The 16285-nt window shown below is 40.9% G+C and overlaps 1 protein-coding gene across 1 annotated transcript in view; it reads left to right on the forward strand.

The window, feature by feature from the left end:
- Positions 1 to 16285, forward strand: part of EXO1 (exonuclease 1) — a 169241-nt gene that overhangs the window by 106790 nt on the left and 46166 nt on the right. The window contains exon 9 of the mRNA XM_053712281.1: positions 7156 to 7621. Coding sequence (XP_053568256.1) covers positions 7156 to 7621 — 466 coding nt within the window. The remainder of the gene's footprint in view (positions 1 to 7155; positions 7622 to 16285) is intronic.

Below are 16285 nucleotides of genomic sequence, written 5' to 3' on the forward strand. Positions count from 1 at the left end.
AACCCCATCCCCTGTTCCGGAACTGGAACTGGCATAATTACTCCAGCCAACTCTAGATCTGAAACACAATTCAGAAATGCTTGAGCTTTCACTGGATTTACTGGGACATGGGAAAGAAAAAATCTCTTTGCAGGAGGTCTCATCTTGAAACCAATTCTGTACCCTTCTGAAACAATGTTCTGAATCCAAAGATTGTGAACAGATTTGATCCAAATTTCTTTGAAAAAACGTAACCTGCCCCCTACCAGCTGAACTGGAATGAGGGCCGTACCTTCATGTGAACTTAGAAGCAGGCTTTGCCTTTCTAGCAGGCTTGGATTTATTCCAGACTGGAGATGGTTTCCAAACTGAAACTGCTCCTGAGGACGAAGGATCAGGCTTTTGTTCTTTGTTGAAACGAAAGGAACGAAAACGATTGTTAGCCCTGTTTTTACCTTTAGATTTTTTTATCCTGTGGTAAAAAAGTTCCTTTCCCACCAGTAACAGTTGAAATAATAGAATCCAACTGAGAACCAAATAATTTGTTTCCCTGGAAAGAAATGGAAAGTAGAGTTGATTTAGAAGCCATATCAGCATTCCAAGTCTTAAGCCATAAAGCTCTTCTGGCTAAGATAGCCAGAGACATAAATCTAACATCAACTCTAATAATATCAAAAATGGCATCACAGATGAAATTATTAGCATGCTGGAGAAGAATAATAATATCATGAGAATCACGATTTGTTACTTGTTGCGCTAGAGTTTCCAACCAAAAAGTTGAAGCTGCAGCAACATCAGCCAATGATATAGCAGGTCTAAGAAGATTACCTGAACATAGATAAGCTTTTCTTAGAAAAGATTCAATTTTTCTATCTAAAGGATCCTTAAACGAGGTACCATCTGACGTAGGAATGGTAGTACGTTTAGCAAGGGTAGAAATAGCCCCATCAACTTTAGGGATTTTGTCCCAAAATTCTAACCTGTCAGGCGGAACAGGATATAATTGCTTAAAACGTTTAGAAGGAGTAAATGAATTACCCAATTTATCCCATTCCTTAGCAATTACTGCAGAAATAGCATTAGGAACAGGAAAGACTTCTGGAATAACCGCAGGAGCTTTAAAAACCTTATCCAAACGTATAGAATTAGTATCAAGAGGACTAGAATCCTCTATTTCTAAAGCAATTAGTACTTCTTTAAGTAAAGAGCGAATAAATTCCATCTTAAATAAATATGAAGATTTATCAGCATCAATCTCTGAGACAGAATCCTCTGAACTAGAAGAGTCCAAAGAATCAGAATGATGGTGTTCATTTAAAAATTCATCTGTAGAGAGAGAAGATTTAAAAGACTTTTTACGTTTACTAGAAGGAGAAATAACAGACAAAGCCTTCTTTATGGATTCAGAAACAAAATCTCTTATGTTATCAGGAACATTCTGCACCTTAGATGTTGAGGGAACTGCAACAGGCAATGGTACATCACTAAAGGAAATATTATCTGCTTTAACAAGTTTGTCATGACAATTAATACAAACAACAGCTGGAGAAATAGCTACCAAAAGTTTACAGCAGATACACTTAGCTTTGGTAGATCCAGCAGGCAGTGGTTTTCCTGTAGTATCTTCTGGCTCAGATGCAACGTGAGACATCTTGCAATATGTAAGAGAAAAAACAACATATAAAGCAAAATAAATCAAATTCCTTATAAGACAGTTTCAGGAATGGGAAAAAAATGCCAAACATCAAGCTTCTAGCAACCAGAAGCAAATGAAAATGAGACTGAAATAATGTGGAGACAAAAGCGACGCCCATATTTTTTGGCGCCAAATAAGACGCCCACATTATTTGGCGCCTAAATGCTTTTGGCGCCAAAAATGACGCCACATCCGGAACGCCGACATTTTTGGCGCAAAATAACGTCAAAAAATGACGCAACTTCCGGCGACACGTATGACGCCGGAAACGGAAATGAATTTTTGCGCCAAAAAAATCCGCGCCAAAAATGACGCAATAAAATGAAGCATTTTCAGCCCCCGCGAGCCTAACAGCCCACAGGGAAAAAAGTCAAATTTTTGAGGTAAGACAAAATATGATAATTTAAAGCATAATCCCAAATATGAAACTGACTGTCTGGAAATAAGGAAAGTTGAACATTCTGAGTCAAGGCAAATAAATGTTTGAATACATATATTTAGAACTTTATAAATAAAGTGCCCAACCATAGCTTAGAGTGTCACAGAAAATAAGACTTACTTACCCCAGGACACTCATCTACATGTTTGTAGAAAGCCAAACCAGTACTGAAACGAGAATCAGTAGAGGAAATGGTAAATATAAGAGTATATCGTCGATCTGAAAAGGGAGGTAAGAGATGAATCTCTACGACCGATAACAGAGAACCTTATGAAATAGACCCCGTAGAAGGAGATCACTGCATTCAATAGGCAATACTCTCCTCACATCCCTCTGACATTCACTGCACGCTGAGAGGAAAACCGGGCTCCAACTTGCTGCGGAGCGCATATCAACGTAGAATCTAGCACAAACTTACTTCACCACCTCCCTTGGAGGCAAAGTTTGTAAAACTGATTTGTGGGTGTGGTGAGGGGTGTATTTATAGGCATTTTAAGGTTTGGGAAACTTTGCCCCTCCTGGTAGGAATGTATATCCCATACGTCACTAGCTCATGGACTCTTGTTAATTACATGAAAGAAATTGCATGCTCTTTCTAAATCATAAAAAAAAGTTTCATAACCCTTTAACCCCTTGACCAGACCATTTTTCAATTTTCTTACCGTTAGTTACCAGGGCTATTTTTACATTTCTGCAGTGTTTGTGTTTAGCTGTAATTTTCCTCTTACTCATTTACTGTACCCACACATTTTATATACCGTTTTTATCGCCATTAAATGGACTTTCTAAATATACTATTATTTTCATCATATCATATAATTTACTATAAAACATTTTTTTGTAAAATATGGGGAAAAAACACACTTTTTCTAACTTTGACCCCCAAAATCTGTTGTGCATCTACAACCACTAAAAAAACACCCATGCTAAATAGTTTCTAAATTGTGTCCTGAGTGTTTTTTTTAAAACAATTTTTTTTATTTAGGTAATACAATATATAAACATTAGTAAGTGTGCAATGTAATTATTGACATAAGCATATGTCTAAACAGTCGCATCTGAGTGATAAAACATATCGTCAATGCACAAATGGTACATTATAGATAAAACATAATAACATGAAAAACATATACCGTATCTATGAACACATCCCAATTGGTAATTACATTGCATAGAACATTCCCAAAATAAAATTATACAGGTATGGTCAGAATTCTACCTTGGAAATATATACAGTATTAAACCTCAGATTTTGTCCCTGTTATATATACCTTCCATCTGTTACAAATTGGGCCACTCTGGGACAACCTATGAAGTAAGCAGCAGAAGGCAAAACAAAAGAAAAACCCATATATGAAGGATTGAAGGTTGGGAATACTCATACCAAGCAAAGATCGACTTTGCTGACTGATCTAGCTGACCACATAATGTAATTACGAACAATAAGAGACTGTACTTCCATCTAATAACAGAAATAAGAATAGTAAGGAAATCGAACACTGCATTTCTACTCTGTTTAGGCCACCATCACTCCTCTATTTTAGATACTACAGAGCATACATATCTATTGCAAACATAGGCATTTCTACTCTGGCTAATGTGCTTGTTACAAAGCTATGGGCAGTTTGGACTCTGCAGATATATACAATCCAAATATGGGAGCAACTCTAATGGAATGTATTATCTCAGTTTAAATTACCAATTAAGTAATGCCAATGTAGGCAGAAGCTACTGAACAGTGCTTGTCAATGAAGCTCCCCTAACCAAACATCTAATTAGGACTAGTAAGAGTATAAAACCCCTGCTCTATGCTTACATATAAACAGACACTGACTTAGGTAAACATATTCATGTACGGTGTAACAGTTAGCAAATGTTAATGAACAGTGTTGTCAATTAAATAATAAATGTATAGTACGCATATGGACCAAAACTAGTGCTCTTTACTTATGGGCAAGTAATAGTGCTGTCTTAAATAAACAGTCTAATATGTAGACTCCAAATGAGCTGATGCAAAACGACTTTTCTGACATGGATGTAACAGCACTTCTCTAGGCAGGACAAAGCAAGCTAATTAGTTTATATCAAACGTTTGGCTAAAATGCTAAATGGAGATAGAAAAGTTCTGATACTTTAGAGCTTTGAACACAGCTGTGGACTGCAGGCTTCAGACCATCAAGTCGTCATAAGCAGTTCCATATTGAAGAGCAGTATGTTGAAAAGCCCCCGTAGGAGGATTTCTGGGAGCTTTCCGGGGCATATAAAATGTGCGGACTTACCCCACACCCATTCTCCTCATCTTATGTTCAAATAATGTAATGTGCTGCCGCCAAGAGAGCCGGGGGGGAAGCGCAGAAGTCACTCTCAAATACTCCAACTCTGGTTGGGAACTGTTTGCTCCCGATCATGTAGTCCCCATCTGCATGCCACTTCACCTTAAGCTGGGGTAAAAAGCCATAACTTCCGCTGTATATGATTTCTGTGTAATCTCTCCGGTCCCACAAATCATTCAAGCTCCGCTCACGAGGGTCGGCCGCATCCTCCGTGGTATGCACCGGGAATGGCTTAGCTGAAGCTTAAAATGGGGTAGAAGCAAAGTTAGGCCAGGGTAGTGACCCAGCATTAGTAGTATGGTGCTGCTGCTCCAAATGCGACTCTGACTGTATGGGATATTGCGGGAGCTCTCTTTCCTGTACGTCTTCCTGCTCATGTCCCCCTGAGTAGCCCCTAATACTCTGAAGTCTCTCTGCTTCAAATTTAGTAAATAAGGTCTGCAGTTTAAAGGTTATGGTGTCCATATTGGATTGAGAGTGGTCCATGATAGTCATACGTAGATCAGAATAAGCTGCGATCACTCGAAGATGAAAGCAGGTTAAAAGAATACAGCTTATGTTGCTGTTCCTCCTGTTACTGCAGGAAAATGGGGAGGGCGCGATGAAGGCCTAGGCTGTTATCAAATTGCTCCACAATTGTTAAGCTTCCCAGAATAAAGTTGTTGCACTTAGAAAACAGATCTAAGGAGAGGAAAATAGCGGATTCCCCTGCTCCTGTCATTAGCCTTGAAGAAAAGCAGCCATCTTAGCCGCTGTTCAGACACGCCCCCCGTGTCCTGAGTTTTTAAAAATACCCAATGTTTACTTGTTTTTTTGCTTTTTTGCAAGTTATAGGGCAATAAGTACAAATTTTTTTTCTTCAAAATTAGCGATAGTTACATTGTAACACTGATATCTGTCAGGAATCCCTGAATAACCCTTCACATGTATCTTTTTTTTTTTTTTTTTTTTAGTAGACAACCCAAAGTATTGATCCATTTTGGTATATTCCTTGCCACCATTTCACCGCCAAATGCGATCAAATAAAAAAAATTGTTACGTTTTTCACTAACTTTAGGTTTCTCACTGAAATTATTTTCAAACAGCTTGTGCAATTATGGCACAAATGGTTGTAAATGCTTCTCTGGGATCCCCTTTGTTCAGAAATAGCAGACATATATGGCTTTGGCATTGCTTTTTGGTAATTAGAAGGCCGCTAAATGTTGCTGCGCACCACGCTTGTATTATGAGCAACAGTAAGGGTGTTAATTAGGTAGGTTGTAGAGTTAATTTTAGCTTTAGTGTAGAGATCAGCCGCCCACCGGACACATCGCACCCTCTGATCCCTCCCTGACCCCTCTCAAACAGCTCTCTTCCCTCCCCCACCTCACAATTGAGACCGCCATCTTAAGTACTAGCAGAAAGTCTGCCAGTACTAAAATAAAAGGCTTTTTTTTTAAATGTTTTTTTCTGCAGTGTTGGATCCCCCCTTAGCCCCTGACCCCCCAAACCGCTCTCTAACCCTCCCCCCTCTATCTATATGCCACCATCTTGGGTACTGGCAGCTGTCTGCCAGTACCCAATTTCGTTAAAGTGTGTTTTTATTTAGTTTTCTTTTTTATCTGAAAAATAATTTTTCTGTAGTGTAGCTGCCCCCCATCAATTCCCTCCCCCACTCCCAGATACCTTTCCATGCTTATTTCCCCTCCCTCTCCCTCCTTCCTATACATTTATTCTAATATAAATGTAGCGCACCCTCGCACAATTACGCGCACTTGATGGACACCGGAACCAACCAGTGATGGGCTGTCCACCCGCCTCCCTGCTATGTCTCCCACCCACCAACGATTGGCACCATCGCTGGCCGATGCAGAGATGGCCACAGAGTGGCTCTCTGCATCAGTGGGTAAAAAAGGTATTGCAGTGATGCCTCAATATTGAGGCATCCCGCCAATACCTTGAAAGCGGTTGGAAGCGATCACGATCGCTTCCACCGCTTGAAACCCCAGAAGATGTGTCGGGCACGTCAATAACTGACACTTTTTGTAGGGCGTGCCTGACATGTCCTTGGTCGTTAAGGGGCTAAATTAGTCAAAGCTTTGGACGGTAGGAAACTATGGATAGATAGTTGAAGAGAAATAAGAGGAGAGTTGAGAAATTGGGATGTTTCTATGTCCAAGTGACATAAAGCAACATACAAAATCAAAATAAATTATGATATCAACTCACTCTTGCTTTTGTGCACCTGTTTTCTTTTTTTCTATTTTTACCTCCACATTTAAATAGAGGTTAACTCATGCTTTGCAGCAGGAAATGTGACTGCTTTGAGCAAAATAGAGATGCATGCAGAACACGTGATCAGAGATACCTAAAGAAACCAGTCAGACAAAAATAAAGACGAGAAAAGAACTATAGAGAGACAAAATAGATTGAGAAATCATTAATTTTTTTCTTTTGTCTTACCAATAAGACACTTGTGGAATATCTTCTGCAGAATATGCATGTACTGTTTTTCTCTGCAGGTTAACAAAAATGTGTGATTAAATATATACAATATCTATAGCTCTAAATACATTAATTGACAAGTACTATATTTTTAAGAGTGGTGATTAACATAAAAAAATATTTTTATGACATCTCTGAAATAAACAATGCAAATAGTTTATATCATATAAAGATTCCTTAAGCATGAATGTTAATTTAGTGTTTTGGATTGTTCTTGCTTTTAGGTTTTTTTGCACAGCTACCGATTCATCCTGTAACTCTTCAATTGATCGAATAGAAAAATTGGAAGAGAATGGCACAGCAAATGATAGTGACCTGCAAAAGGATATAAACCAGAGTAATAATTTAACTGCAACCTCCTTCAAAGAAGAAGAGAGAACTTCCCCTTTGTCTCCTCATTCAAGTGATTTTGGTGTGAAAAATGAGGAAGGATCTCCTTTCCAGAATCAAAGACGTTGTTTTAGTTGGTCTAAAAGTCTTCATAGTGGACCGTCAAGGACTCAAAATATTTCAGAATCTCTCCAAAGGTTTCACAGAATTCAGCCTTTTCAGAAACCAAATACTGATAATCAAGTAAAAACTCATATGACTAATTGCAAACCTAATTATGGCTTGTCAGATGATTCAACTGCATCTCTTACCAAAGAAGATAACTTGGATGAATTGGAAAATAATACCTCTGAGCTTGAGGTAAGTAAAAAAAAAATAACCCTGTTCTTTTATGTGGAATGAAATTAGCAAAATTATTAAAATATTAGCAATTTTTATTGTATTTTATTGAATTTGTTGCTGTATATGTTCAGCCACCAGTGTTTTTTTTGTAACATTGTATGTGTATTTCTCTTGTTAAGTGTATCCAGTCCACGGATCATCCATTACTTATGGGATATTCTCCTTCCCAACAGGAAGTTGCAAGAGGATCACCCACAGCAGAGCTGCTATATAGCTCCTCCCCTAACTGCCATATCCAGTCATTCTCTTGCAACCCTCAACAAAGATGGAGGTCGTAAGAGGAGAGTGGTGTTTTATACTTAGTTTATTTCTTCAATCAAAAGTTTTGTTATTTTTAAATGGTACCGGAGTGTGCTGTTTATCTCAGGCAGTATTTAGAAGAAGAATCTGCCTGCATTTTCTATGATCTTAGCAGAAGTAACTAAGATCCATGGCTGTTCTCACATATTCTGAGGAGTGAGGTAACTTCAGAGAGGGAATGGCGTGCAGGTTTTCCTGCAATAAGGTATGTGCAGTTAATATTTTTCTAGGGATGGAATTTGCTAGAAAATGCTGCTTATACCGGATTAATGTAAGTAAAGCCTTAAATGCAGTGATAGCTACTGGTATCAGGCTTATTAATAGAGATGCATACTCTTATAAAAATGTAATATAAAACGTTTGCTGGCATGTTAATCGTTTTTATATATGTTTGGTGACAAAACTTATTGGGGCCTAGTATTTTTCTACATGGCTGGTTTGATTTCTGCCTAGAGACAGTTTCCTGAAGCTTTCCACTGTTGCAATATGAGTGGGAAGGGCCTATTTTAGTGCTTTTCTGTGCAGATAAAAATACTGACAGAGACATTCAGCTTCCCTCTGCATGATACAGGACATCTCTGAAGGGCTCAAAAGGCTTCAAAGTCGTGTTTGAGGAGGGTAACAATCACAGTAGACTGTGGCAGTTGTTGTGACTGTGTTTAAAAAAACGTTTTTGTCATTTATTATTCTGTTTTTGTTATTAAGGGGTTAATCATCCATTTGCAAGTGGGTGCAATGCTCTGCTAACTTGTTACATACACTGTAAAAATTTTGTTAGTGTAACTGCCTTTTTTCACTGTTTAAAATGTTGTCAAAATTTGTTTCTCTTAAAGGCACAGTAACTTTTTTTATATTGCTTGTTAACTTGCTTTAAAGTGTTTTCCAAGCTTGCTAGTCTCATTGCTAGTCTGTACAAACATGTCTGAAACAGAGGATACTTGTTCATTATGTTTAAAAGCCATGGTGGAGCCCCATAGGAGAATGTGTACTAAATGTATTGATTTCACCTTAAACAGTAAAGATCAGACTTTATCTATAAAAGAATTGTCACCAGAGGGGTCTGTCGAGGGGGAAGTTATGCCGACTCACTCTCCCCACGTGTCGGACCCTTCGCCTCCCGCTCAAGGGACGCACGCTAATATGGCGCCAAGTACATCAGGGATGCCCATAGCGATTACTTTGCAGGACATGGCTGCAATCATGAATAATACCCTGTCAGAGGTATTATCCAGATTGCCTGAATTGAGAGGCAAGCGCGATAGCTCTGGGGTTAGATGAGATACAGAGCGCGTAGATGCTGTAAGAGCCATGTCTGATACTGCGTCACAATATGCAGAACCTGAGGACGGAGAGCTTCAGTCTGTGGGTGATGTCTCTGATTCGGGGAGACCTGATTCAGAGATTTCTAATTTTAAATTTAAGCTTGAGAACCTCCGTGTATTGCTTGGGGAGGTATTAGCTGCTCTGAATGACTGTGACACAATTGCAGTGCCAGAGAAATTGTGTAGGCTGGATAAATACTATGCAGTGCCGGTGAGTACTGATGTTTTTCCAATACCTAAAAGGCTTACAGAAATTATTAGTAAGGAGTGGGATAGGCCCGGTGTGCCCTTTTCCCCACCTCCTATATTTAGAAAAATGTTTCCAATAGATGCCACTACACGGGACTTATGGCAGACTGTCCCTAAGGTGGAGGGAGCAGCTTCTACTTTAGCAAAGCGTACCACTATCCCGGTTGAGGACAGTTGTGCTTTTTCAGATCCAATGGATAAAAAATTAGAGGGTTACCTTAAGAAAATGTTTATTCAGCAAGGTTTTATTTTACAGCCCCTTGCATGCATTGCGCCTGTCACTGCTGCGGCGGCGGCATTCTGGTTTGAGGCCCTGGAAGAGGCCCTGGAAGAGGCCATCCATACAGCTCCATTGACTGAAATTGTTGACAAGCTTAGAACTCTTAAGCTAGTTAACTCATTTGTTTCTGATGCCATTGTTCATTTGACTAAACTAACGGCTAAGAATTCCGGATTCGCCATCCAGGCGCGTAGGGCGCTATGGCTCAAATCCTGGTCAGCTGATGTGACTCCAAAGTCTAAATTACTCAACATTCCTTTCAAGGGGCAGACCTTATTCGGGCCTGGTTTGAAAGAAATTATTGCTGACATTACTGGAGGTAAGGGTCATACCCTTCCTCAGGACAGGGCCAAATCAAAGGCTAAACAGTCTAATTTTCGTGCCTTTCGAAATTCCAAGGCAGGTGCAGCATCAACTTCCTCCGCTTCAAGACAAGAGGGAACTTTTGCTCAATCTAAGCAGGCCTGGAAACCTAACCAGTCCTGGAACAAAGGCAAGCAGGCCAGAAAGCCTGCTGCTGCCTCTAAGACAGCATGAAGGAACGGCCCCCTATTCGGCGACGGATCTAGTAGGGGGCAGACTTTTTCTCTTCGCCCAGGCGTGGGCAAGAGATGTTCAGGATCCCTGGGCGTTGGAGATCATATCTCAGGGATATCTTCTGGACTTCAAAGCTTCCCCTCCACAAGGGAGATTTCATCTTTCAAGGTTATCTGCAAATCGGATAAAGAAAGAGGCATTCCTACGCTGTGTGCAAGACCTCCTAGTAATGGGAGTGATCCATCCAGTTTCGCGGATGGAACAAGGACAGGGTTTTTTATTCAAATCTGTTTGTGGTTCCCAAAAAAGAGGGAACCTTCAGACCAATTTTGGATCTAAAGATCTTAAATTCCTCAGAGTTCCATCTTTCAAAATGGAAACTATTCGGACCATCCTACCCATGATCCAAGTGGGTCAGTACATGACCACAGTGGACTTAAAGGATGCCTACCTTCACATACCGATTCACAAAGATCATCATCGGTTCCTAAGGTTTGCCTTTCTAGACAGGCATTACCAATTTGTAGCTCTTCCCTTCGGGTTGGCTACAGCCCCGAGAATCTTTACGAAGGTTCTGGGCTCACTTCTGGCGGTTCTAAGACCGCGAGGCATAGCGGTGGCTTCGTATCTAGACGACATCCTGATACAGGCGTCAAGCTTTCAAATTGCCAAGTCTCATACAGAGATAGTTCTGGCATTTCTGAGATCGCACGGGTGGAAAGTGAACGAGGAAAAGAGTTCTCTATCCCCACTCACAAGAGTCTCTTTCTTAGGGACTCTTATAGATTCTGTAGAGATGAAAATTTACCTGACGGAGTCCAGGTTATCAAAGCTTCTAAATGCTTGCCGTATTCTTCATTCCATTCCGCGCCCTTCGGTGGCTCAGTGTATGGAGGTGATCGGCTTAATGGTAGCGGCAATGGACATAGTGCCATTTGCGCGCCTACATCTCAGACCGCTGCAATTTTGCATGCTAAGTCAGTGGAATGGGGATTACACAAATTTGTCCCCTCTGCTAAATCTGGATCAAGAGACCAGAGATTCTCTTCTCTGGTGGTTGTCTCGGGTCCACCTGTCCGAGGGTATGACCTTTCGCAGGCCAGATTGGACAATTGTAACAACAGATGCCAGCCTTCTAGGTTGGGGTGCAGTCTGGAACTCCCTGAAGGCACAGGGATCGTGGACTCAGGAGGAGAAACTCCTTCCGATAAATATTCTGGAGTTAAGAGCAATATTCAATGCTCTTCTGGCTTGGCCTCAGTTAGCAACACTGAGGTTCATCAGATTTCAGTCGGACAATATCACGACTGTGGCTTACATCAACCATTAAGGGGTAACCAGGAGTTCCCTAGCGATGTTAGAAGTCTCAAAAAATAATTAGCTGGGCAGAGACTCACTCTTGCCACCTGTCAGCAATCCATATCCCAGGCGTGGAGAACTGGGAGGCGGATTTTCTAAGTCGTCAGACTTTTCACCCGGGGGAGTGGGAACTCCATCCGGAGGTGTTTGCTCAGTTGATTCATCGTTGGGGCAAACCAGGGTTGGATCTCATGGCGCCTCGCGACGCTGATAGATGCTCTAGCAGCGCCTTGGTTCTTCAACCTGGCTTATGTGTTTCCACCGTTTCCTCTGCTCCCTCGACTGATTGCCAAAATCAAACAGGAGAGAGCATCAGTGATTCTAATGGCGCCTGCGTGGCCACACAGGACCTGGTATGCAGACCTAGTGGACATGTCATCCTTTCCACCATGGACTCTGCCTCTAAGACAGGACCTTCTAATACAAGGTCCTTTCAATCATCCAAATCTAATTTCTCTGAGACTGACTGCATGGAGATTGAACGCTTGATTCTATCAAAGCGTGGCTTCTCCGAGTCGGTCATTCATACCTTAATACAGGCACGAAAGCCTGTTACCAGGAAAATCTATCACACGATATGGCATACATATCTTTACTGGTGTGAATCCAAGAATTACTCATGGAGTAAGGTTAGGATTCCTAGGATATTGTCCTTTCTCCAAGAGGGTTTGGACAAAGGATTGTCAGCTAGTTCCTTAAAGGGACAGATTTCTGCTCTGTCTATTCTTTTGCACAAGCGTTTGGCAGAAGTTCCAGACGTCCAGGCATTTTGTCAGGCTTTGGTTAGAATTAAGCCTGAGTTTAAACCTGTTGCTTTCCCATGGAGCTTAAACTTGGTTCTTAAAGTTCTTCAAGGAGTTCCGTTTGAACCCCTTCATTCCATTGATATTAAGCTTTTATCTTGGAAAGTTCTGTTTTTGATGGCTATTTCCTCGGCTCGGAGAGTCTCTGAGCTATCTGCCTTACAATGTGATTCTCCTTATCTGATTTTTCATGCAGATAAGGTAGTTCTGCGTACCAAACCTGGGTTTTTACCTAAGGTGGTTTCTAACAAGAATATGAATCAAGAGATTGTTGTTCCATTATTGTGTCCTAATCCTTCTTCAAAGAAGGAACGTCTTTTACATAATCTGGACGTAGTCCGTGCCTCGAAGTTTTACTTACAAGCTACTAAAGATTTTCGTCAAACAGTGTCCATCCAAGTGCCCTTTTGGTAGCACCGTGTTGAGTCATTGTGGACCAAGATGTCCTTCAAATTGGATGCTTTCCTGTTCACCATCTGTGGTAGCTTAGTTAGAGTGAAAGGGAGGGATTTATCAGATCTCACTATCTCCCAGTTCTTGCGTACCGATTTTCTCTTGTTAAGTGTATCCAGTCCACGGATCATCCATTACTTATGGGATATTAACTCCTCCCCAACAGGAAGTGCAAGAGGATTCACCCAGCAGAGCTGCTATATAGCTCCTCCCCTAACTGCCATTCCCAGTCATTCTCTTGCACCCAACGAATAGATAGGATGTGTGAGAGGACTGTGGTGATTATACTTAGTTTCATACCTTCAATCAAAAGTTTGTTATTTTATAATAGCACCGGAGTGTGTTATTCCTTCTCTGGTAGAATTTGAAGCAGAATCTACCTAAGTTTTTCTATGATTTTAGCCGGAGTAGTTAAGATCATATTGCTGTTTCTCGGCCATCTGAGGAGAGGTAAACTTCAGATCAGGGGACAGCGGGCAGATTAATCTGCAAAGAGGTATGTAGCAGCTTATTATTTTCTGACAATGGAATTGATGAGAAAATTCTGCCATACCGATATAATGTAAACTCAGCCTTAAATGCAGTAGCAGCAACTGGTATCAGGCTGTCATGTATGTATATTTTACACTTCAGTATTCTGGGGAATGGCACTTCACTGGAATTATACTGTATGCATAAAACTTTAGCCTAATTTGCAGGGACTAGCAACAGGCTTTTTAATAACACTCAATTTATTAATGTTAAACGTTTTTTGCTGGCATGTAAAATCGTTTAATTTTCTGAGGTACTGGGTGAAAAAATGTTTTGGGCACTATTTTTTTCCACTTGGCAGTCGTTTTATTTAATTTATGACAGTTTACTGATCTCTCTCACTGTTATGTGTGAGGGGGAGGGACCTTTTTTGGTGCTTTTGCTACGCATCAAAAAATTCAGTCAGAAGTTTATTGTCTTCCCTGCATGATCCGGTTCATCTCTACAGAACTCAGGGGTCTTCAAAACTTGTTTTGAGGGAGGTAATCACTCACAGCAGAGCTGTGAGATTGTAGTTGACTGTGATAAAAAAAAAAAAACGTTTATTTCTGGGGGGGTTTTTTCTGCTATCAGGGTTAGTTATCCTTTGCTAATGGCAGCAATCCTTTGCTAAAATTGTGTTTTTTACAAAGATTTGATGCTATAACTTTTCAGTTTATTAATTTTCAACTGTCATAACTTTTTCTGTGCTTCTTATAGGCACAGTACGTTTTCATATTATAGTAAATTACTTGAAAAGTATTTCCAATTTGCTAGTGTGTTAAACATGTCTGATTCAGAGGAAGATATCTGTGCTATATGTGCTAAAGCCAAAGTGGAGCCCAATAGAAATTTATGTACTAACTGTATTGATGCTACTTTAAATAAAAGTCAATCTGTACAAATTGAACATATTTCACCAAACAACGAGGGGAGAGTTATGCCGACTAACTCGCCTCACGTGTCAGTACCTGCATCTCCCGCTCGGGAGGTGCGTGATATTGTAGCGCCGAGTACATCTGGGCGGCCATTACAAATCACATTACAGGATATGGCTACTGTTATGACTGAAGTTTTGGCTAAATTGCCAGAACTAAGAGGTAAGCGTGATCACTCTGGGGTGAGAACAGAGTGCGCTGATAATATTAGGGCCATGTCAGACACTGCGTCACAATTTGCAGAACATGAGGACGGAGAACTTCATTCTGCGGGTGACGGTTCTGATCCAAACAAACTGGATTCAGATATTTCAAATTTTAAATTTAAGCTGGAAAACCTCCGTGTATTACTAGGGGAGGTGTTAGCAGCTCTGAATGATTGTAACACAGTTGCAATACCAGAGAAAATGTGTAGATTGGATAAATATTTTGCGGTACCGGCGAGTACTGACGTTTTTCCTATACCTAAGAGACTTACTGAAATTGTTACTAAGGAGTGGGATAGACCCGGTGTGCCGTTCTCACCCCCTCCGATATTTAGAAAGATGTTTCCAATAGACGCCACCACACGGGACTTATGGCAAACGGTCCCTAAGGTGGAGGGAGCAGTTTCTACTTTAGCTAAGCGTACCACTATCCCGGTGGAGGATAGCTGTGCCTTTTCAGATCCAATGGATAAAAAGTTAGAGGGTTACCTTAAGAAAATGTTTGTTCAACAAGGTTTTATATTGCAACCTCTTGCATGCATTGCGCCTGTCATGGCTGCAGCAGCATTTTGGTTTGAGTCTCTGGAAGAGACACTTGAATCAGCTCCATTAGATGAGATTACACACAAGCTTAAAGCCCTTAAGTTAGCTAACTCATTTATTTCAGATGCCGTAGTACATTTAACTAAACTTACGGCTAAGAATTCCGGATTCGCCATTCAGGCACACAGAGCACTGTGGCTAAAATCCTGGTCAGCTGACGTTACTTCTAAATCTAAATTGCTTAATATACCTTTCAAAGGGCAGACCTTATTCGGGCCCGGGTTGAAAGAAATTATCGCTGACATTACAGGAGGTAAAGGCCATGCCCTGCCTCAAGACAGAGCCAAACCTAAGGCTAGACAGTCTAATTTTCGTTCCTTTCGTAATTTCAAAGCAGGAGCAGCATCAACTTCCTCTGCACCAAAACAGGAAGGAGCTGTTGCTCGCTACAGACAAGGCTGGAGACCTAACCAGTCCTGGAACAAGGGCAAGCAGGCCAGGAAACCTGCTGCTGCCCCTAAGACAGCATGAATCGAGGGCCCCCGATCCGGGAACGGATCTAGTGGGGGGCAGACTTTCTCTCTTCGCCCAGGCTTGGGCAAGAGATGTCCAGGATCCCTGGGCGTTAGAGATCATATCTCAGGGATACCTTCTAGACTTCAAATTCTCTCCCCCAAGAGGGAGATTTCATCTGTCAAGGTTGTCAACAAACCAGATAAAAAAAGAGGCATTTCTACGCTGCGTACAAGATCTTTTATTAATTGGAGTGATCCATCCGGTTCCGCAGTCGGAACAAGGACAAGGGTTTTACTCAAATCTGTTTGTGGTTCCCAAAAAAGAGGGAACTTTCAGGCCAATCTTGGATTTAAAGATCCTAAACAAATTCCTAAGAGTTCCATCGTTCAAAATGGAAACTATTCGGACAATTTTACCCATGATCCAAAAGGGTCAGTACATGACCACAGTGGATTTAAAGGATGCTTACCTTCACATACCGATTCACAAAGATCATTACCGGTATCTAAGGTTTGCCTTTCTAGACAGGCATTATCAGTTTGTAGCTCTTCCATTCGGATTGGCTACGGCTCCGAGAATCTTCACAAAGGTTCTGTGTGCTCTTCT

This window comes from Bombina bombina, chromosome 4, assembly GCF_027579735.1.
Source record: "Bombina bombina isolate aBomBom1 chromosome 4, aBomBom1.pri, whole genome shotgun sequence".
Classification (NCBI taxonomy): domain Eukaryota; kingdom Metazoa; phylum Chordata; class Amphibia; order Anura; family Bombinatoridae; genus Bombina; species Bombina bombina.